Source organism: Centropristis striata, chromosome 18, assembly GCF_030273125.1.
Source record: "Centropristis striata isolate RG_2023a ecotype Rhode Island chromosome 18, C.striata_1.0, whole genome shotgun sequence".
NCBI lineage: Eukaryota > Metazoa > Chordata > Actinopteri > Perciformes > Serranidae > Centropristis > Centropristis striata.
The window spans coordinates 11707328-11732337 of record NC_081534.1 but is presented as its reverse complement, the minus strand read 5'-3'; the positions used below and the strand labels follow the sequence as shown (position 1 = coordinate 11732337).

The 25010-nt window shown below is 38.2% G+C and overlaps 1 protein-coding gene across 1 annotated transcript in view; it reads right to left on the bottom strand.

The window, feature by feature from the left end:
- The window catches only part of cd2ap (CD2-associated protein), a 73437-nt gene that overhangs the window by 4691 nt on the left and 43736 nt on the right, over positions 1–25010 (bottom strand). Inside the window, exons 11-18 of the mRNA XM_059356161.1 lie at positions 22222–22258; positions 19819–19881; positions 16747–16897; positions 16439–16548; positions 13384–13499; positions 12048–12131; positions 4829–5058; positions 4135–4198 (exon numbers count right to left, since the gene is read on the bottom strand). Of these exons, the coding sequence (XP_059212144.1) occupies positions 4135–4198; positions 4829–5058; positions 12048–12131; positions 13384–13499; positions 16439–16548; positions 16747–16897; positions 19819–19881; positions 22222–22258 (855 nt within the window). The remainder of the gene's footprint in view (positions 1–4134; positions 4199–4828; positions 5059–12047; positions 12132–13383; positions 13500–16438; positions 16549–16746; positions 16898–19818; positions 19882–22221; positions 22259–25010) is intronic.

Sequence of the window (25010 nt, the reverse complement as noted above, 5' to 3'; positions counted from 1 at the left end):
ATCCAAACACAGTATGTACAACACATTTCTTCAGCTCTTCTTGATCGATATGGGCGACTATTACGTTCTTATGAACACTGAACGTAAAATGTTAATGTAAGCCTTTGTTGTAAGCTAACGCGAGCATGTATCAATCATATTGCAGTTAAACAAATCAAATAAGATGAATGATACACATTTGAGTTGGTCTTGTGGTCAGGAGCCCCTGATGTGAGCAGTTTGTGGTTTGAGACCAGCAAAGAGTCGGTGCCGCTCTGGAACCAGTTTTCCTGGCCAAGAGCCGGTTCCTTGGCTATCGAAATGTGAAGAACTGGTTCAAGATAAGGCACAGGCTATGAAGCAGCCCTGGAACTGTATTGGTCGAAAAGGGATATAACCCTTTATATTAAAAAACAACAAAACTTGAGTTTTCAACTTTAGTGTTGCCAGACCACTGTCAAAACACACTTCCTGATGAAGCAGATGATGTTTGATGTTATTTTTCTGTTGTTTTTTTTATTATAATTTTTTTTTTAATCAAACTTTTCATTTAGTTGTTGCTTATTAAGCCCTTAATATTCTGACCCCTTTATAGAGAATTCGGGGTGGGGGACAGGCAACTTTTAGGGGGAGATAGCAGGTCAACAGTAGATGTCAGATAGAAGTGGTGTACATCATCTGAAAGCTGGGAAGCTGAAGGCTAATTTGAGATGCAGCTCAGTACTGTGTCAAGACGTTTTAGTCATAAATCTGTAATAAAAACTAAATAATCAATTATTCATAGATTTTTTCCTTCAGGGACACAGAGGGGAAGACATGCAGCAAAGGGGCCTCAGGCCAGATTGGAACTCTGGTCAGCTGTGGCAAGGATTCCTTAGTGGTATGGGCTCTAGCAGTGAGACACCAGGACTTCCCAATCATTCATCAATTGAAATAATCAAAGCATATAAGGGTTTAGAACATATAATGAGTATATGAAGGTCAGTCCCATGCTCAATTATGTCAGGTAATTTCATACAGTAATGTAAAGTTTGAATGGTCTCACTACGGTGATATGCTACTAAGGGTACTAAGATTATGGACAGAAGAAGTTAGGCTCTCTAACCAATCTATCACTAAACCAAGATCAATTCTAGATCAATTGCACTTTCATCAAAGCTCAAAATGCAACCCTCTGACTACACTGTATGATGTTAGATATTGACATTAAAGGCAGGTGACTGAAGCGGCCTCCAGACTGCCGTTTCCACCTCTGAAGTGTTGCCTTTAATGTGAACGCACCAGAAGCATGATGGGGGGAACAAGAAATCCCGGCTCTGTATGTTGTACAGAATCACTAGGAATGTCCTACGGTGAAAAGAGCTTATTACGGCACTTTTGTGGAAACGCAGTATGAAAAGGGCTTTTATGTACACATGAAGCAAACGGAAGAATATTATCTTTGGAAGGGAATAAAGCTGTAAATCATCCATTCAAATCAACTTCTTGTTCCTGTAAATCTAAATACTACTACAACTACAACTGAATGAGAGCCAAAGGGAAAGTCCTGAAAGACAATAAGTGTGATTCATTATCTTTTTCCTTCATTGGTTTGCATTGCTTTCAACAAATCAGTGGGAGTAGACCGGAGGGGGTAAAACAAATCTGCAGTTATGTGCAGTTTCTCTGTGTATGTGTGTATCTGGAAAGCCTGGGGCTCTCTGCAGGGGTCCTCCTCGCCTATGATGTGATTTATATTGGGGTCATGCTGGGAAGGGCTGGGCTGTGTCCGCTGCTGCTTCACTAGAAAAATCTCACTCTGTGGAGACTCAAGAGGGACCACTGGTGTGATCATGATTACAGCCATGTGACTGACAGAAGTAGCTTACCTGACTTACCTGACACAGACAACATTGGCTCATTGTTATCTTGTAGTAAAATGTCACAAATGCTAAAAAAATTTTATTTAGGGGATATTCTGGGGTTTTCAGTTTTCAGATATCCTGATCACTTTGGTTACTAGAAGAGATGGGCAGATTGGCATCATCCAATGTGAGCATTAAATCATCCACCCATCATCCATGCAAATTAATCATAGAAACCCAGACCAGCATGAACACTTCCCTCCCCCTCGACCAGTCCCTGTAGGCAATGTATTTTTCATGTATAAGTTTACTTTAATGATTAGAGATACTGCTTTCAGATGATTACAATCTCCTGGCTGAGACCGCAGCCCCCCCACAATAGCACAATGGAGAGAGAAATTTAAGGATGTTTACTATATGGAAAATATAACCGCAAGGTTACACTTGAAAATTAATGTATTCCTGACTAAATGGTCCCAAATTATTTCACATTTTATTAACTGATATGACTTTTGTTATTTATTATTCTTTAAGTATTTAATATTCTCCTCCCTTGCCATTCAAATATGAATAATGAATGTTTGTACACTGTATATTAATCTTCTCGCTTAATGAGCACCACTGCCCAGTCGCAAATACGGACTCTGTCTGGATATTGTTGGGATGTCGAACTCCATGGACTACCTCTACCCCATATACACCTGTGCTGTTTCTTTGAATTTGTGAATGTATGACTGCACCTGGATAAAAGGAAATAAAAAGAAGTAAAAAAAAAAAAAAAGAGATACTGCTTTCAAAAAATATAACTGTCTCCTTGCGCCCAGTAATGTCACTGCAACAAATATCGTTGAAGCAACCAGACTAAAAACTGTAATTATACATTTGACAGAATGCAGAATTAAACCTCAAGCTTCTGAAATAATCAATGTAGTGACACTGCTGTTCCTTGTGCATACATGCATATTTTTTAATAGGGATACACTGTGTGACATAGAATAAAGCTGTCTGCTATGGACTTTGGTAAAAGTCTCAAGATCAGGTTGAAATAACCCTGATGGCATCACTATGACATCATAAGGGTTATTTTTATTTAAAAAAAACTCCATCAGGGCCACAGATGACATTAGACGGCTGTTTTCATAGGTGATGAGTAAACTGAACTTCAAGTGTAAAGTTCCGCCAGCTGACTTTTTCTCCCTCCACAGGCGGTAGTGGAAAAGATATTAGTATCATATGAAACTAAGAGACCCAAGGAACCCGGCATGATATCCGATTGGGGAGGTGGTTAAAAAAGGCCTCAAAGTGAGGGTGAACTTTCGTGGTCATTTTCAAAGTAAACATATCTGAATGAAAAATGGTCTCTATGGGCACCTAAGAGTCACCCCTTTACAGACATGTCGACTTTATGCTAACTCCATTCACTTTGGCACAGAAACCATGTAGTTATTGCTCAATATAATATATATTGAGAATATTTCTGCATACTGTGGTCCCTAAACCAGGGGTATTAAACTCATTTTAGTCCATGGGCTACACACATCTTTGATCTCAAATGTGTCGGGCGAGTAAAACCATTGCATGATAACTCAAATAACAAACCCTTCATTTGTTTTGTTTTTCTACTGCAGAAGTACATTCTGAAAACATCTAAAATGAATCAACAATCCCTGTACAAAAAGATGATAAAAAGCTGGAGATTTCCATTTCAACAACATGCCTCAGATGTCCGTAATGACTGCCTGTTATCGGATTTGGTTGACAAAGTCCCAGAACTCCCAGAGACTATATTACCCCCTGGGCTGAGCAACCAAAAATACATGCTGAAATGTAAAAACTGCCTCAGGGCTCCAAAGTCCGCAAAGAGCATGATGCATCTCCTGCTAGTCCATGGACCATTACAGTAATGTTAATGAACAAGACAATGGCAAGGTTAACTTGACCATGGATTTAATGATCTCATGGCCCGAGGCTACCATTTCTCTATTTAACTATTGAAATGTATCAGTTAAGGTGAACACTACAGCTGTTTCAGAGACAGCTGTTGTCCTTGTCTATGGACTGACAGGTCTGATAACTTTCACAATGCAATGATCTTCAGTCACCTGTCAGCCTTTCTTATCATTGAAGTCTCTTTAGCCTCTCACTGCTGCAATTCACTGTTGGTTAGCAGATAGAAGTGTGTGTAATGTATTGCGTTAATTGTGTGCATGTCAGTCAGTGCGTTTCTTCTGGCCGTCATCAATATGTGGCTAAACTAATGAGTAATGAATGTAGACAGCCCAGCATGTGTTGCTCTGGGGATCAATGTTACCTGCAGGGCCACTCGCTTTAGCCTTTCCTCATCCAGCTCTCCTCGTAGCTCCGCGATCTCTCTCCTGGAAACGAACACACACACATAAATATATATACACTTATCAGCATGTGTAAGCTCCTGCAGCATATATAATAGCTTTAAAGTTATGATTTAAATACCATCTGTTCTTTGCTGATTAAAATAAAAAGGTTAAATGTATATATTAAAATAAAGGTTAACACATTGTGAAAAGTAGATGCAAAAAGTCTCTTAATGTATTTTAATGAAGTACTGAATCTAAAATCACTTAGCTGAACATAACTAATGCTCACTGACCCAAATCACATCTGTGCTTCTAATAAGCCAGTTGGCGGATTTTCATTACTTAAAACAGCCAAAATTGCAATATATAAAGTGACTGTGCGACCAATGATTATGATATATAATGCCACACAATGGAATTAAGTAACCAACTTTACTATAATGTGGGATACGGAGAAATGTCGGTTGAAAAATAGCTTTAGGCACTGCAAATGCTTATAAATATTAATAATTACCGGTAAGTGAGACCAGAGTGTTGTATAATGTGTCAAACCTACAATATGTATTCTTTGAACGGTACATTATGGATGAAACTTATCAGCACATGTGACCCAGTTTTCCACTCCTGCATTTCAGACTAGGGTATTAAAACAACACTGAGATTTTTTACATTTGCTGGGCCTTCAGTAGCTCCACAGACAGCAGAAGCTCCTTCATCTGGCTCCTCAGCTCTTCCAGTTGGGAGGTCGGCTCTTCGGGCTCCAGCCGGGCTTTGTTGCCGTGCGGCGCGCTGTCTGAGCTCGGGGCTGCTGCTGCTGCTGCGGTGCTAGGCTTGGCATCGGTGCTGGCCATGGCGGGCCTGTGGAGTGACGGTGACTGGGATAAGGTGTTGGTGGAAGGCTGTGAAGAGAAAAAATGGGGAGAAAAATGGGTTAGAATAACTTGTGCCGGTGTATTTTGTGTCTTTATTTAATCATAATTTATAATAATCATAATTTAAATAATCATAATAAATACAAAACACAGAACATAAAAACATTAAAGCATAAAAGCATATGGGAGACATCATGGAATATAATCATTTACATTGCTTAAGAAAGACAAAGCTACTACCCTAGTTTGTTTAGGAAGCCAACAGCTGAGGGAACAAATGATTTTAGATATCTGTTTGTTTTGGCCCTCTTCCTGTAAGTATATCTCCTTCCTAGTGGAAGGGGTCGAAACTCTGCATGTAGAGCAGGGGTGTCAAACTCAAATACACAATGGGCCAAAATTTAAAACTTGAATAAAATCGCGGGCCAACATTGAACAAATAAACCTTTTAATATATACCAAACATGTTTTGCTTTAACATTAAATATGGAACCAGCAACGCTTATAAAAATACAATATATAACTCAATAGTGCAGACATGCAAAATCAAATTTCAAATAAAAAACACATCAATGTCATTAATTTATTAAATAAAAATTAAATAAAAATCGTATGCCTCTTTTCAATTTGCATCCTTCTTATTTAAATATCAAAATAAACTTTTTCAACAGGTTAATAAATTCTGCCTTTCTTTTCTCCATTTTTGGGAAGGGGTAGCTCGGAGACAGCTCTAGCTTGAGGTTGCTATGACGACTGTCACAGAGGAGCGCGTTTCTGGGTCCTGTCCTGATTGACACGCCAAAACAACAGCAGGGCATTGTGGGATTTATAGTATTAGCGGTAAATGCGCCGTATAATACCGGCGGGTCAGCTTTTATAGTACAATAATAATATAATAATTTGGTATTGCCTCGCGGGCCAAATAAAATTACACTGCGGGCCAATTTGGCCTGCGGGCCAGAGTTTGACACCCCTGATGTAGAGGATGTAGGATGTTTGACAGTATGGCCTTTGCCTTCCTAGTGGCTCTGACTTGGTAAACATTGCCAATGTGTTCCAGGTCAAGGCCAATGATCTTTTGACATAACATAACAATTTTTCCAAGCCTTTTCTTATTGATCAGACTGAGGTTACCGGACCAACAGATCATTCCAAATGTTAAAATTGACTCGATAAAAGATGAATAAAACATTTTATATGTATTTATATGTGTTGACTGTCTCCACAGCTACGCCACTGATTGAGGGGAGCCAGGTGGAGCTTGGTTTCTCTTTGCAAGACATGGGCTCCCTTAAAAACATGATGTGTGAATTTTTGGGGGGGTCTCTTATTGTAAATATGCAATCTTTGCCATGTGGATGAGGACTCTATCCCTTGCAGGCAGCCTGTCAGGTTCGGTTTTTACATTTGTTGAAACACTAGTCTGTTATTTGACCTATAAGGGTCGTATTTGTGTGGATATATATCCATAACACTGCAAAGTACACTGTACCCTGCTCTAGTTTTTTCATTTGTATCATACTGTGATGTTTGGTTTTGACAGAGGAAGAGGGAATTTTTTAGAGCGACAAAGAATAATCGATTAATCGATTACTTGTCAACGATTAAATTAGAGTCTAAACTCTGTGATTCAGGCTTCTCAAATGTGAATATTTTCTGTATTTTTTTACTCTTTGACAGGAAACGGATTATCTTTAAGGTTATTGACAAAACACACATTTTGTTCTTTAGAATTAGTGATCGACATTATCACTATCATTTTCTAACGTATTAGAAACCAAACAACGAATTGATTGATCGGGAAAACAATGGACAGATTAATTGACAATTAAAATAATCATTAGTTGCAGCCTTATAATTATTTTTCACTGGACATTAGGACAGGAAAGGTTTGGAAAAAAAATGTAATAATGTACAGATTTAGAAAGAAAAATAAAGGCCAATTTGTCTGATTTGGTTCATAGATCAAGTGACTAAAGGACATAGCATGGATGATTCACATTGTTTTCTGACTCATTAAATTGTTCAATTATCCTTTGTGCAGGGCATTGTATATATCCTGCATTCAGGCTAGAAATGTTTCTTCTTAGATCGCTCTGATCGCTCAGAATATCCACTTAATTTACAATGAGCCTTTTTCCAAGGGGACAAATGTGTTATATGTGAGTGCACTATGACTCATCAGATCCTTTCACATTTTCCACATCTGTCTGCCTTACTTTTTGCATACCTGAACTCTCAAATGACCTTTCAGCTTTGAAAGAACAAATGAAGTACAAATGAATATTGCTGCGCTGCAGTGCATAAGCCTCTCATTACAAACAGTCTGATCACATCCTGTACTGAACATTCTGTCAAGTTATTCTATCAAACGTAACAATCTTGATCATAACATACAAGTATGCACACAGTGAACTGAATGTAAGGAGGAAGATACCTATTTTAATTGGCTAACTCCTGGTGTTGGAGATTCACATTAGCTTCAGCCTGACAGGATACTGTAGGTTTTGTTACACACCTGTTGCTCTAAACTGAAGTTGCTCTATGAAGGGATTTCATCAGGGCCAGTATGGAAAGGAGGAATGGTTATAGTGACTAATAACTTTAAACACATATACAGGTACATCTAAAAATATTTGAACATCATGAAAAAGTTCAAAGCTTTTGTCAATTATTTCAGAAAGTGAAACTCATACATTATATAGATTCATACGCGTAGAGTGAAATATTTCAAGCCTGTTTTTCTTGTCATTTTGATGATTCTGGCTTAGAGATAATAAAAACCCAAAGCTCTGTGTCTCAGAAAATTTGAATATTGTGAAGAAGTTCAATATGTGAGTCCACAGTCGGTAGTCAGTAGTTTGGGGCCATGTCCTCTGCTGGTGTTGGTCCACTGTGTTTTCTGAAGTCCACAGTCAACGCAGCCATATACCAGGACATTTTAGAGCTCTTCATGCTTCCAAAAACTCTTTGGAGATGCTGATTTCATTTTAAAGCAGGACTTAGGACCTGCCCACACTGGCAAAGGTACCAAAAGGTGGTTCAATGACCATGGTGTTACTGGGCTGACCTGAACCCCATAGGAGTCTATGGGCCGTTGTCAAGAGGAAGGTGAGAGGAAGGTGAGGTGACACCAGACGCAGATGACCTGAAGGACGATATCAGAGCAACATGGTGCTGTAGGCTGATCTCCTCCATGCCACGCCATATTAATGCAGTAATTCATGCAAAAGGAGCCCAACCATGTATTGAGTGTATAGAAATGAACATACATTTCAGAAGCATGACATTTGTGTTTAAAATATCCTTTTTCTTTATTGATCTTATGTAATATTCTATTTTTTGAGACAGAGTTTTGTGTTTTCATTATCTATAAGCCATAATCATCAAAATTACAAGAAATACAGGCTTGAAATATTTCACTCTATTTGTAATTAATCTATATGAGTTTCACTTTCTGAAATAATTGACAAAAAATATTGAACTTTTTCACAATATTCTAATTTTTTGAGATGTACCTGTATGCAACTGTTGTTTTTAGACGCTGAGAAAAAAACAACCCCCTCTTTTAAGAATTACCGATTACACCTTTATGAAAGCATCTGCGTTTGTTTTAACGCCCTTTCATAGTGCGGCCCCGCAAATGTCCAGCTATTTTACTGGAAAGATCTGTGCTGGGTTTTCGCCTTACAGCATTCATAGTGATCCTGCAAAGGAGTGATATTTGTGCCTATTCATAGTGCAGTCCAGCGTTGAGGAACAAGTTGGGAGGAGACGATAGTGATGTGCCACAGAGCAGCAGCAGTGCTGTGCAGTAGCACAGTGCTAATAGGCTACACAGTTAGCTCTGTAGCAGTACAGTGTGTATGTGCTGCGGCAGTATCTGTTCACTTAGCGACCTCTGTTTGTTTACTACAAGCACAGGACACTTTGTGCACAGTTAGCGATGCCAGTTTGTTTACAATCAGCGGCGGACACTTTGACTACAGGTAGCATGCCGGTTTGTTTACAATAAGTGTTTGCCTCAGTTGTTGTACAGCAGCTGAACAGTGATTCGATGACTGTCGGACCCAGTGGGAGGCGTGTTAGACGTCACCCACGTAGCAAATATTCCGCCTTGCCGGTATGGCCGTTTCATAGTGGTCCCACTTCCAACAGTCCCACCAATTTTCCGCCCCTGTGACTACCTCTGGAGGTGAAAAATTGGTGGGATTATTCGATCCCGGCATCCCGCTAGTGGCATTTTTATAGTGCCGGCTAGACGTTACAGAGCCGTAAATGTCCCGGAATGGAACAGTACTATGGGGCTTTACACTTACTGGTCACTTTATTAGGCACATCTGAGTAACTGCTTGTTAACCAGGCAGCAACGTCCTGGTCTGAGCAGGTAAGCAAACCTGGAAGTGCCTTCAGCTTGCATTCTTTCAAAAATCCAACAAGGGTCGCCAACATCGGTTGCAAAAGATCTCCAGTCCTATCTGTCTAAAAGACAGCCCTAAAACCGAACTCGATGCTCAAACGGGCAGTCCACAAACCAATGGGTGACGTCATGATGATTACGTCCATTATTTATATACAGTCTAAGTTGTTAACATGAATGTCTAATCAGCCAATCACATGGCAGCAACTCAATGCATTTAGACATGTTGACATAGTGAAGACAAGCTGCTGAAGTTCAAAGCAGCATCAGAATGGGAAAGAAAGGTGATTTAAGTGACTCTGAAGGTGGCATGGTTGTTGGTCTGAGTATTTTTAAAAACTGCTGATCAACTGGTATTTTCACACACAGCCATCTCTAGGGTTTACAGAGAATGGTCTGAAAAAGGGAAAATATCCAGTGAGCCAAAATGCCTTGTTGATGGCAGAGGTCAGAGGTATTTCCTTTAATTTGTCATGGGTCTGCATCTCCAGTAATTCATTTTAACTGTCCATTTTATTATCCTAACACTTATTGCAAATAAAGCTGTCCTGCAAAAGACCCCACTATGAACCAGAGGCTGATGTAAAGGACACACAGAATCCATGTCCTGTATTTCACCGCCAGTCTGAGCTGTTTGATTCAGAGCTCCAAGCTGGGCTTTACTCTGACTGCTCTGTCTCAGTTTGTGTGTATGTGTATATGTTTAACAACAGGATGGTTGTGTGATCTGTACCCCCAGCTGAACAGCCGGGTCTAATTAGTCTTGGTTGACCATGACCAATCTAGAAAAGATAGCACCTAAAGCAATTAATGAAATGCTGAACAGGAAGACTGAACAACAGGTGGTTGTCCTCTGTCTCTCTCCTTCACTCTCTATCTCCCTCTCTCCAGGCTTACATCCGTAACAAACACACACTGCAGAACTGTTTCGCTGTCAGGAAGGTTCCAATTAACTGGTTTGTCTTTCAAGTTGTTGTTATTTATTGCCCCTGTAAGATGCTCGCTCAAGACATTCCTATCTGGACACTGTGTTGAAGGTCAACCGTTTTTTTGAAACATTATTTTACTATTTTACCCATAAATTAAAGCATCAAAATCACTGCCTAATTCTCGCATTGGCCAGCTCCAGCCAAAAAGTTGTAAAAAAAAGAAAAAAGAAGAAAAAAGGTCCATCACAATTCTCTAAAGCTCAAGCGTTACAGCCCGTAGCCAAAAGATATTCAGTTTACTATCATAAAAGAAAACCTGCAATATTAAATAAAAATCGATATATATGAGATGCATTTCTTTTCTCACCGCACATGTATAAATGTTTGCCTCTTCATTTTAAACCTGTCTGTAATAGCAGCATTTCATTGTAAATGTCCATATTATTATCCTATGTGAAACTATACTGGTAGGATATCCCACTTTAAACCATTAAAAATGAATTCTTCTCTCAAGGTTTTTTTGTCTTCACTTTTTTCTCTTTCCTTTGTTCTTTGATTTTCTTTGATTTATTTCGATCTTTGATATGACCATGGCTGATTGTCTTTATCATTTCTGTAAAGCTGATGAGAAAAAGATCTATATGAAAAAAACTGAAAAATAAATATCCTTGTTCCCAAGACTACCCATGCTATCAGTACCTCCAGTTATCCAATTTCAACAAGGAATGAAATGGCAGCAACTTAAATATTGTATTATGTATTGTAATTGTTTGTCTTCTGCATAGCAGACTGTTAATCATTTTGATGCTAGCACCCCAAGGGTAAAGCATTTGTGACAAAAGGTTAATGAATAATGGTGAGGCTCAGAATGAAACCCACTGCTGTAGTGTAGTAAGACCAACACAGGGCTGTTTTACACAACAGGATTATGTTGTTGTTGCTCTAAAGGAAGCACACATTGAGCCTAGACATTATTTATCCATTGTAGACATGTTAATGTCTTGCCTAAAGGTTGGACTGAAGAAACAAGTCAAGGTTAATGCTATGTGTTTAAACACAGTGCTGTGTTTTACCATGTTGATAAATAAGTGTTTTGTATAGATTTTGACTCTTCTTGAGAGTTACTGCTGCAACCAACAGGGTCAATAAACAATGATGCGAAACCTCTATACATATATACTGTATACTGAGTGCCACAAAATATTAGTATTTTACATATTACAGAAAACATACATTTGTGTACACTCAACAAATGAGGGAGATGGAGGACAACTGGGCATGGACAGGCAAAGTGGTAGGGCACTGTATATTTTAAGAGGGTCACCACAGGGTGTCACCATACCAGCATTTTAGACTTCGATACAATTCAATACCTCTTTCAATACCATGGTAAAAAGAAAAAGTCCAGCCACAGGTTGAGGACCAGTTGATTTTCTCTTGTGTCATCATGTAGCCTTGGGCTCTAACACTTAGAATGAATTCTTGTTTGTTTGTAAAAGAAGAGTTTAATTAGATGATTTGTATTGCTATTTTAAAACCTTTTCTGAATTGAAAAAACAATCACTGCATCATGATTTGTACTGTTACCGTAATATTGATATCTAAGTATATGTACAATGATATCTGTAACTATTATGTAATTGTTGAATATTGGTGCACTGAGTTACCTTTCTGGTTTCTGTTAGCTTTGGTTTGGCAGCGTCCTCTTCATCCATCTTGAAGGACTTCTCCACGCTCACGTCCTTGTTGGGCTGCAAGAAAGTTGTTATATTCAGGGTTTGGTTTACCTTAACATTTTATTTATTTTTCTCTTTACAGCTTCCTGACAGGCTGACCCGACTGAAAACAACAAGCAGACCAAGTGATCATATGCTGCCAACATTTAGGGAAGTGCCTATTCCGAATGATATGTAATCTCACACAGTGATTTGGACAAGTACAGCTAAGTGACTGCTCTGAAAGATGAGGAGTGGAAGGCAAGACGGTGAGACATTTGTGTGAGGAGTGCTGCCTGGGTGTGTGAGTGAAGGGATGTAACAGGTTACAGAGAGCTAAGGGACCTCAGAGACCAAGGAAATCCATCGAGTGGCACATCAATTTCAGAAGAAAGTGGGAAAAGAAAAAAAAAGGTCTGTTATAAAACAAGAACTTCAGCATAGACAAGATGGATGTGTAATAACCTGTTTATGGCTATGAAGCCAGACAGTTAGTTTAATGGACCAATCTGAAAATACGATTGAATAGTAAACGGACTGCATTCTCTAGCAAACTTTGTAGTTGTAGCGACCCCTCAGCCATCAGGAGCAATGAGTGGACAAAGAAATAGCCAGCAATCGTTATGCTAGTATTATTAGCATGAAGGTGGAGAGGGACAGACTAGCAAACCATACGTCATCAAAATGACCACCACACGGCCTGCATTGAGGACATATTTTCCTGTTATGTCATTGTCGGGGTTATATCAGGACGCAACAGCGTTAACACTACAAAATATATGTGGTCAAATGTGTTACAGACCACCTCAGCAAGTAGTTGGAGTGATCCAATTACAATACTTTTTGGACCCTGTTTACACTACCTGACCCTGTATTTAGAAATGACCACTTGTGATACGACCAAGACGCATTTTAAAACCAAGTGTAAACAAGGTCAAGCAGACCTATGGCCTCACCTTTTATTACTTGTGTAAAATTGAATTTGTGTGTTGTGTTTAGCGGGCTTTTTGGTTAGATAGATATTTTTCCTGGGGGCATATCTTAAACTTAACTGTTATCAGAACAAAACCCTAATTGATATATAGCATGCGGAAATCGACTGTCACATCTAACTATCCACCTGCAACAGCAATGTGACATGCTATCTCGTCTTTCACAATGAAATAAAAATGCAATAAAAATGCAAATTACAAAAATAATCAGAACAATTTCCCATATTTGACTTATCCTAAACATTCCAAAATCAACAAATAAACCATCATCATCATCTGTGTGTGTGTTTGCTCACCGATTGTCCTCCACCAAACTGGGCGGGCAGCCTCCTGCCAGGCATCTTTGGTCTGTTAGCAGTGGGGTGAGAGAGCTTCTCTGAGGTAGACGACAACTCATCAAAACTCATCAGATCTTTGGAGAAGAGACGAGGAAGGCAGAGAATTTGAATGCAATCTAACAGCTCATGACTATAAAGCATTCTACAAAGTGTGTAATGACCTATCAGACAAAAACACAGCTGTAGGACTGTATATTGTATCTACATTTTAAGAAAAATAAAAGGAAATACAGTCAGACAACCAGTTCCAGAGTCTTCCATCTTTACATTTTAAACGGCTATTATACAGGATTAAGATTGTGTGTTTTTTGCGATTATGTTTACAGACCATAATGCTCCATTGCTAACATGTTCTGAAATTGTGACCATGTGCTTCCTAAGAGGCTAAATGTATCACCAATCAGCCACACAATTAGATTTTCTCTGTGAAAGAACCATCTTCAAGGATAGCATATAGTATAAATAGCCATCCATACAGCATGTGTACTCTTGTCCTAAAGGAATAATGTTCTTTCACTTGCTACAGGGTCAAACATCATTTGAGCTGGTATTTCAGCAATGAAGAAGCTTGAATGCTTGCGTTTCAGATAGCACCACCAGTTGATGTCAGTTATGTCCATGAGGGATCAGGATTTAGGACCTTGGAGATAGATTTAGATTGGACCTGAAAGTCTCTGACCAGATTCAAAATGGACACATGGAAACTCCTAACCTGAAAAAAGAAAGTACAGTAATTACCCTGACGTGTAAATACGAGACCTGAACTGAAATGCACCCAAAGGCAGTCAGAAAGAACCAGTGGGGAAGTTTTTCTCTTGAAATGAGGCACCACAGGAATTAGTTATTCAACCAGTAAGTAAGTTAGCATTTCAGTGTCATGTGGTCTAACCTCTCTAACTCAATGAGGATTTTGAATGGGTTTTTGGTTAGAGGCCTGAAATAAGGTCTGTGGTTAACACAAGCTGAAGAGATGTTTGCGTTTTATTGTATGACATAAAATACAATAGCAAATACCCCCCACTTGTGAATTAAAAGTTTTTATGTGTCCTTAAAAAGGCGGTTTCTAACAAGTGGCTAAATGAGACTACAATGGTTGTCAGAGTCTCTTGTTGAGACTCTTGCTGATTGTAAATTCTGTTAATAAATAATTTATGAGGCTATGGATTCTCTAGCTTGTCAAAACTGCTGGTTAGCTTGTCGTCATGTGACCGTGGTGTAGTTCGTTATAGCATAACTTTAGCTTTTTTACTTTCTTCAGCTGCATTACAGCTTCAATCATAAAAGTGGTGGTGATTTGTGAAGAATATCCTGCTGAATAAAACGTGTTTGCATCAGAAATGTGTGTTTGCCACAGAGCTTATTTTCTGCAGTCATCCAAAATCCAAAGCAAAAAAGGCAAATTCTCAGTAGATCATGGAGATGTCATTTCTTGGTTGGCCTAAAAATATGTCTTTGCTCTCTACCGTGTTAATGTATAAGGTGTTCTTGCAATGATTCTTTGGACGAAAAAGAAGCTTTTGTCCAAATCACAGATACAGAAAGTGTGGTCTTCTTAACACTTAACAGGGGAAGGTATGCCACTAGGTGGAAATGAAGGCCACCTAATTTATGGTGTGTTTTTAATGCATTCAAATAGCAACTTGACACTAAAGTTTCTTTATGAGACCAAGGGAAGAATGAGTCATTTCAACATTATTATGCAACACTGAAAAACTTTATCGACTGTTGTGTAACAGCACTTTCCCGCTGTGTAACTGCAAAGTGCTGCTGTTAGGAACCATTGCCTGTGATTGGAGGAAAGATTGAATTTTCATCTCCCATGGCAGACGGTCTTCTGGTGAGCAGTGGCGAGTTTTAGCAGCTCTTTATCACCTTTACAAGGAATCTGTCATGATAGAGAATTCTCCTGTGAATAACCCTTAAGGTCAGCTCAATTAAATACAGCTCAGAGGCTTTTTCTCTGGACCCTTCTGGCTCAACTTATCATCCACTGTACCACTTTGAGGCTTCTTATCCTCTCTCAAAACATCAACCTCTAAACTATTCATCTTTTCTTATCATGTCTGTTCCTGCTCTTATTCAGTTTCCCCACCACCTCCTCTCACTTTGAATTCCTCTGACTTACACTGAGCAGTTGATTGATGTACAGAGCAAGTTTTCCAAACTCACATTAAATGTGTGACAATGTGTTTAAGGTTTGATGTGAGGGATGTTTTTGGTGGTAAAAGTTAAGGATGAATATTTTTTTTAACAAATATTTTTTAGATAAAGTTATCCTACAATGTAGGTATATGTACTGTATACCAGGGTGTTTAGAATTCCTGACGACATGGATTTCAATACGATCAAAAAATACATATGCTGCTGTAAACTAACAGAGAGAAGTTATTTTGATGTGATTTCAACAGCATGTAGATTTACTATCAGTACAACCATAAACATGTACAGCATTAAACTGCAACATGCACATTAATGCAGCAGTAAGATTAATCCAACATTATGTATAAATTTAACAGCTTACTGGTGATTATACCAACAGTATTTTTTGAGTATTTTTGCTGTTTGGTTTGAGTACTTTGACTGCAGTGAAGGATCCTAATATTCTCTCACTCCTGACTATGTGTTATTTGGACTTTTTTTCAATGTGCTCCATAATTTTGTTGCTAGCTCCTACATTTCTTTCCATTTGAGAGCACATGTACTGCTTGGGGAAAAAAGTTAACAAGCCCTGGTGAACAAAACCCTTCAGTTGAGTGAGTAGTCATGAGTAGTAATAGCAGCATTTAGATTCTGCATGCAAACAAAGCCAAAAGTTCACCTCCTGGGGAAGATTTGGGTGCTGCACATCCATTGAAGTCATGCACATTCATAAATAAATGTGGAATATTTTATTTAATCTATTCTTCTGTGGTTAAAATGATAAGGACTTAACATACCATCAAGCAAAAAATCACCCAGGTATTCAGGATTTTAAAAATTGTTTGACATAGTCTGTAGATTATACCGTACATACCCATATCCGAAGACTTCTCCCCCCAGTCCCCAGACAGTGTTTTGGGTTTGGTGGGCAATAATGGCTCAAGGTCGGACTTTGGTCGTGTGGAAGGCACCTCTCCATTGTGCCTGCAGATGAGAGAGAAGAGTGGAAAAGAACTCCTTGAGAATGCCTTGATGTAAAAGTGGCCTTTACCATCAATAAACAAGAGACAAGAGTTACACTCTACAAATAAAAACATTGGAGTTACTAGTTTAAAAGGTCAATGGTCAGACTGACTAACCCTAACAATGAACAGATGTGGAACACAGAGGTGATGGACTTACTTGAGGCTCTGTGAAGGAGCGAGAGGCTTGTCAGGCCTCTTTGGAGGGAGGTTCCCTGGCCTTCCTCTCCCAGGAGGGGGGATCGGCTTCTTGGGCGGGACCACCGGCGCTGCAGGCTTGGATGGTTTGTGATCTGGTGTAGGCCTGTCAGCTGAATCAGAGAAATAAAAGCTGAGCTGAGAGGAGCGTTGGAAAAAGGTGTGATTGTTCAATAGGATGATGAAACCAAAGCACTGATCATACTTTGGTTACATGCCATTCAGCACGGGAGCTCCACAAGGTTGTGTGCTGAGCCCCTTCCTATACTCAGAGGATCACGAATGAAAGAGTCTGCCTACAGGGAGGAGGTACAGAGACTGACAGACTGGTGCATGGACAGCAACTTGGCACTCAACATTAAAAAACTAAGGAACTGATCATTGACTTCAGGAAGAAGCAGAATGACCATCAGCTGCTGTACATTAACGGTGACAGAGTGGAGAGAATCTCCAGTTTCAGGTTCCTGGGCACCCACATCTCAGAAGATCTCACATGGAAAATAAATGTGAACCGTCTGGTTAAAAAACTACAACAGCATCTTTACTTCCTGAGAAGTCACAGCAGCATCTTGTGTCTTTCTACTTCTCTCCATTGAGAGTTTGCTGACCTACGGGATACTGTTGTGGTACGGCAGCAGCTCTGCAGCGAACAAAAAGGCTCAGCAAAGAGTCATGAAAACAGCAGAGAAAATCACCAACCTACAGCTGTCCACTCTGGAAGACATGTACAACACCCGACGTGTGCGCAAAGTACTTAACACAAACGACTCATACCACCCTCCACATGAACTCTTTCAACTTTCCATCAGAGCACGGACCACAAGCCTGCTGAGCAGCTTTTAACCAAAAGCAATCACCGTACTGAACTCTGCACTGAAATCATTCCAGATACTGTTTTTAAATACTGTGGATTATTATTATTATTATTATTATTATTATTATTATTATTATTATTATTATGTGTTATCTAACTTGTGCAATATTATTTTTCTTATGTATACATGACTTTATTAACAGTGAAAAAAAAAATCTTAAAAAAGTGGATCATTTTCTTTTAAGTGTGTGTGTGTCTGGTGGTGGGGGTTATAGATACATATGTATAGATATATACACATTGTGTATATACATCTATATATATGTTCACTTATGAGCACTGATTCAGGCTGTGCACCTGAATTTCATTGTATGCCCATTTTTGCTTGCTTTTTATGTTTTATATTATGCTATTCATTTAAAGGTTTTAGGAATCGTTCCCACAGCACTCTGTTAGTAATCACTTTTAAAATGAATTAATAATAGCTATATAGACAAACTGAATTCTAAGCAGACAACTCATTAGGTCTGAGATTCTTGGCGAGGTGCAAAACATGTGATGCTGACACAGCAGTATTGGTTCATTCTTGCAGACACATTTCATTGAGTGCACGCACACATACACACAAACAGAGCTCATTTCCTGTATGTGGCACACCATGAAAGAAACGGCAATGACAGCACATCTGTCTCCTTACCAAAAATGACTTAACAGAGCCTGCATCAACATGTGATGTGATTCAAGCCTAAAATAACTGATCTCAGGAGTCAAGTCTTCCTGCAATCACAGAAGTATCATCAGTGCTAACCACATAAGTATTTATATCTATTTAATAACAGATTCATTTTACTCAAATTTGATCTTCTTCCATTCTTCTTGCAGCTTTACAGTGGACAAATTATTTTTAATTGTTTTTTTTTTTTTTTTTTAAAACCTCAGAGTTTAATACATTGTGTTAGAAATATCAATTACTAACACATCATCAGTTTTATTCTATTATTCAATCAGTAGATTTTTTTAAGTTAGTTGTTTTTCTCCTCCTCCTTTAATTTTCTGGCCTGTCCAACAACTGAAACAAGCCAGTTTAAAAAAAAAAAAAAAAACTCCACCACTACCTGTTGTAGAATAGTATTGTTAACACCCATATTCCTCAGGGCTCCTGAACAATTTACAACAAAAATGCTCATTTTCAAAGCAACATTCCAAATGTATTTTACTCTGACATTTTAACCACCAAGTTTGACTCTTGTGGTGCTTATATGCTGCTTGTGAACTTACTTTAGAAATGCAATGATCTTTTGTGCTTTCTTCATGTTTAACTCTCATTGCACCAATAACACAACAATACAAAATAGCTCGAATGCACAGTAATTCAGCTCTCAAGGGAGCATTATCTGAGTAACACACTGCAATGGGGTTAAGCGCAAAGAGGAAGAGTGCAAGTGCAAAAGTGCCTCGAGTAAGACTATTTTCACCCTAATCACGGAGGGAAAGCTGCACGCCTTAGAGATGATGAAAGGCAATGTTAGGAAGGACTTCAAAAGGAAGAACAGTATTTACAAAGTACTACTTTTTGCGGTTCTTCTCCCGCTTCACTCAGATAGTCTGTTTGGTTTTTGCTGGTGTGAATGCTCAGACAGTTCTGGTGCGGACCAAAGAACCGAACGGTTCACTAAAAAAGGGGATCTCAGTTCACTTCCAACTGCACCAGAGTTCAGTTTTCTGTATGTGAGAACGCAGTGTGATCCGAATAAAGGAAGTGAACCAAAACAAAGAGCATTCTGGGATGAATTTGGGTGGAAATTTGAGAATCACCAGCAGGTAGGGTACTAGCAGACTTGAAAAATGTCTCATGTCTCATATTCGTGGTCTCATGATGGAGTAAAGGTCCTTATGGAAATATGGTCAGACGACACAAAAACAACAAAAAAACACAAAAACAGCAAAGTCTTCAAATGATTTAATGACAGAACGGTGGCCGGTGGGTTCAATCTCACAGCGGATCAATGTCGCATTTAAGTTAAAAAACTCCAGCAACAATACATTGAAGTCTGAGATTTGCTTCTAAAAAGTGTCAGCTCTTTCCCTCACATATTCTGTCCAGCCGATGAAGGACGTTTGTTTACAACTCTTCATGCACTTGATAAAGCAGCGTGGAAGCAAACCTGTATAAAATAAGGAGGGTAAAAAGATGGATGTGAGAAAGATGAAGAATCCTACCTCTGTCCTCTGGCCTGATGGGATGAGGCTTCTTGTCGGCACTGGGAACCTCTGGCTTGAGAGCTGAAAAATTAAACATGGTGCAAAGAATGTCACCTCGTCAATCTGACCTGACTGATTCCAGACTCGACAGACAACAAGAAGGAACAAACACACTTTCACAAGTGCAATCACACAAAGACACACACAAAGACACACACGCACACACCAGACAGGAAGTCGTGTACAAACATACACACACCATTATTATGAATGCAAACTGTCACTTCCTGTGCAGACAGGAAAACAATAATGCAAGTGTGTACTTTGCAAACTGTAGTTGTAGGTGCTGATATGAAGCACTGCTGCTTTAACAGCAAGACTGCACCGTGAAACTGTGCTGCCTTTTGCTTTCATGTTGTTCATGAAAAAGCCATAAAGATTAACCATTGTGTCAATCTAGAACAGGGATTTTCTCGGAAACTTTTCAAGTACTGAGTAAAAACTACAATTCTACATTTAAGACCAAAAAACAAAACACTACTGACCTCTACTCATGTACATTTTCCTTTCCCCTGTTAAATCACTCTGCTGACAGAATGTTTCCAGTAATGTCATTACTGTCAGTTGTTAGAGGTAATCTGATTTATGAAAGAACATGCAAACAAGAAACAGTTTGCTTGATCAGGCAAAGGCAGGGGAGCCTAACCTTTTCCCTAAAGTACTGTTCTATTTATATTGACATTGATTGTTCACGGGGATTGGACATTTGGTTACTAAAACAACACCTTTAAGCTCTACTGAACCGCCTCTCCAAAAAACAATCTCAAGGACTCAGCACATGCTAAGTGGGTGAGTGAATGCACATATTTTAATTATATGATTATGTTGGCCAAAAGTATCACTTCAACCAGTATTACCCCAATGCTCATACTTTCTTTTAATTCTACCATCAGTGCTAAAATATAGTTAAATTACTTTACACCATAAATGCCTTGGCCCAAACCTAGACTGCAAGCAACAACATGATTTTCCTCAATACGTCTAATACAGGTGCATCTCAATAAATTACAATATGATGGAAAAGTCAATTTCCAGTAGTTCAAGTCAAACCCCAACCAAGTATTGAGTGAATATAGATGGACATACTTTTCAGAGGCCAACAATTCCATAATAAACATACTTTTTAAAATTGGTCTTTTGTAATATTAAATATTTTAGAGACACTAAATTTTTAGGTCTTCATTAAATGTAAGCCATAATAATTATAATTAGAAGAAATTAAATAAATTAAGACTTGAATTGTTTCATTTGGTGTGTAATGGATCTATATAATGTGTTATTTCCCTTCTCCACTTTTTGAATTGAATAACTGACATAAATAAACTTTTTTTTGATATTCTAATTTATTGAGATGCAAATAAATGTCACATAAATTACGTAAAACACATTTTCCCAAAACAATAGTTGTGCTAGTTGTACTTGTGCTACAAACAAGAATAGCTAATTTATGTGTAGGGGGATTTTAGTACTGCTACACCCTTAAATTATTGTGTTTATTGCTCATTTTAAGACATTGATGAAAATCAGATTGTAGTTTGCAGTCTAACTGTTTGGATAGACGTACCGTTTCTCTGATATAATGTTCCTCTAATGACTAATTGACACAGGAGCAATGAATCTGCAAATATCTTTCCAAATTTACCGAACACAGATAATCAACTTTATTCTTGTCATTTAGACTTTAACTGCAAAATGAAAAAAAATCCTCCTCATTATATATTTCTCCTACCAGTCCCCAATCCTCTTCCGTACAGTTATGATCATAAAAAGGGTATTAAAATGTCCTTTTAAAGTCTGAACCTGGTGAACCATGCAAATAACCCTAGTGAGTGTGACTACGCTATGCAATTTAAAAAGGCAACTGTCAACACTTTGCATGTAAAACAATCAGATAGTTCAACAATATTCCCTACTATCAGGATCTGATGGATCTTTCAGTCTTAGTCATATCCTCATTATATATTCTTGTAGTACTGATAATACTGGCTGTTGTGATATTCCAACACATAATGGATCAAACAAACTCTGGTATAAGCCCATCGTGGTCTACTGAAAAAAACACATACTTACTAATCCTATTGATGTTTTGCGAAAACAAATTAATTTCACATGTGAGAATTTGTTACCATGAAATATGCTGTGACTGCAACCAACAAGTAATTATATTTTACGTTTAGAGATCACTGATGCATATTCTGAAGCAACATATGGTAGGCTAATTGTTTTTCGATAATAATGAGCTTTTGTTAGAGAACCAGTGTGTTTCACGACATGACGCTACAAGATAAGTAGCACCATTTCCTCACACTTAGCCCTGACTTCATAACATTTAATGAGAAGCAGGTGTGAAGTGTTACTTACCTATGCTTTTTGAGGGTGGAGGTGGCTTCTTCGGCTTCTGACAGGAAGAGAGGGTGAGATAGAGAGAGAAAAATAGGTCAGAGTGACTTACATATATTATCTCAAATGCAGAAATCTCAAGCTGGAAGGATGGAGAAAGTGGCACAAATCAGATTTGGTCGAAGCAAGGAAAATCTAATAATACCCAAGGGCTTAGCCGAGAAATTAAACCTTTTATGGTTGAAGAATTGCAAAGGAAAACAACTTCTTCAGTCATTTTGCAAAAAAGGCTGGGGAGCCACGTTTTGATGCTTTCACAATAATTACAATATCTGAGTGGCTGTCAAATTAATGTAATTAATGTGTTTTTATCATTAAGATTATTTGTAGAGCGACAGCAACAACTGAAAGGAAGTGTCTACACTTTTACTACAGACTGTAACTTGAAGGAAGTTCAGTCAAGGCTTGGGTGGTAACCATTTTTTCACCATGTGTTGCAGCCCAACAGCTAGAGGAGCTGATAACATGTCAAAAATCGCCACAAACAGCTTTGTCCGTGTTAGCTGGCTTAAACAGAGGCATTTAACTTTAACAGTGAGCTCAGGTGCCTGTTTCACCAAAAGATACTGACCTCTGGTGACATTGATGTGTACAAAATGTAGTTATTATTTAAACAGTACTGAATTACAAACCGAGTGGGGCTGGGCGATATGATGATGTATAATTGTCTATGATTTATAGTTTTCTCTTTCATTTCTATCACAATGTCGCTTAATAACTCAATTTCATTTTTCCCAGGGGCCACATGACATACTGCTAAAGTTGCGGAGGGCCGGACCAATACTCTGCACTTAATGCTGCTCAAAATGAAATTCATCGCTTTATAAAATGCTGTAAATTATATGGTATTGAGTGGCAACATGTTATGATAAGACTATGTTAATGTGGAGTAAGTCAAATATAGCAGTAAAAAATAGTTTTAAAAAATCCAATCATTTTTCCAATTTATTAACTTTATGCAAAAAGTGTAACAAGATAACTCAGGGGAGAGACAACGGGCCGCCCAATGCCCAGGTCTACATTAAAGGAATTTAAGGATTTGTGTCTCAACAGTCTGGAACACTGTATTTAGACAGTTGCAGTCGATTCAGAACAGTGTTGCTAGAGTCTAAAATCAGACCAGGAAAGTAGATCATATCAGTCCAGTTCTCAGATCTTTCCACTGGCTTCCTGTGTGTGGAAGAATTGCTTTTAAATACTGTTGGTTAATAAAGTGGTTTAGGGTAAAATCTGATTTGCTCTTACTTTACAACCTTTTTCTGCACCACATCCCTGCAACAAAACCTGAAGTCTTCTCCAAATGTCAGTTCATTTAAATGAAGGCCTTGCATGTTTCTGCCATTACTTTTTATTACATTTGGGACTATTTACTCATTATTAGTGTCTTGCAAACAAAGTAAAGGGTGTAGCAACTTCATCACAAAAGAAGGATTTTATTTTTTATTATTATTATTTTAATACAATTATTTTCCTTCAGTATGTGAACACCTATTAGGTGCGTAACCTTACTCAAGTTAAATCTAGGCCTCTGACACAATTTAACAATGTTTACCAACAATTAATGCTTCACAAATGTAGCATTTGTTACCAGGCTGTAGCACTAAATACTATCTTTTAAAGAACGCACTCTTCTTCCAACTGACTTCTAGAGTTCAATTAGTTCATGAGACTGCTGCTTGTTGACATTAAATGACTTGGACGTTGTCTAAACGGCAAATAGAGTCAAAGCCCCTGTGGGCTGAATATTCAACATGATGGTCTGCTTGCTAACATCTAACAAATAAGCAAGCCATTTACAATCCAATCATATTATATAACCCCAGTGGGTCTTGCATGACGCACAGCCACATTGACATATGTACATTTAAATATCATCTTGCCACAGGGATACATTTCTGTATTTCATTCAAGTCAACTATTAATTATCAGCATTAGAGAATGTGTGACAATGAATGTATGTCGATATTTCTCCCTGAGTCACAGTTCGGTGCTCGCAGCTTAAATAACTGAATTCTGATAAGCATTACACCAAACACTAACACAGCACTAACATGGAAAATCTCTACAGGTTATATGGACACTGGCACTGTGCATCTTTCAGTAAAAGAGTGAAAATAAAGAAGGAAGACAAAGGGAATATGAGTGCATTTCATATACGTCCCCTCCAAACTTTGTGTCCCTAAGCATCTTAAAAGTGTTACAATTTGGGCTCACACTGACTCAAATAGCTGGATTGGCTATCAGTGACAATGAGGCTCACCCTTTCAATTCAATCCTATGTTTAAATAGTTAACCAATTTGATGCTGAATTTTAAAAGTTTCTGTTTTGAAGTCTTTTTTTACCAATCCATTGGTGGTTGGTTTAATATTTTAATCACAAATAGCAATTGAGTAATTTTATATGTATGTATCCGTTACATTGTCATGGTTCGTACAGCTTTTTAGGAGTAAAATTCAAGCATTATTAAAAGCACTTTCCAGGTACCTAAACCAAAAATCCATAGTCTTGAAGCCTTTATCATCACATTTAAATTGTTATTATGAATGCAACTGCAAAAAAATGTAAGTCTATACAAATTATTGATATCCAGAGCAATCAATGCATCTTGACACTTTATTTTACCGGCTGTTTATATTAACTTTGATTGTTTAGGGATTCATAGTGGACTTATTTATCTATTAGCTAGCTTAGCTTGTCTGGTGTGAAACACCAGGAGACAAACAAATATAATGACAGGATTATTTCTTTG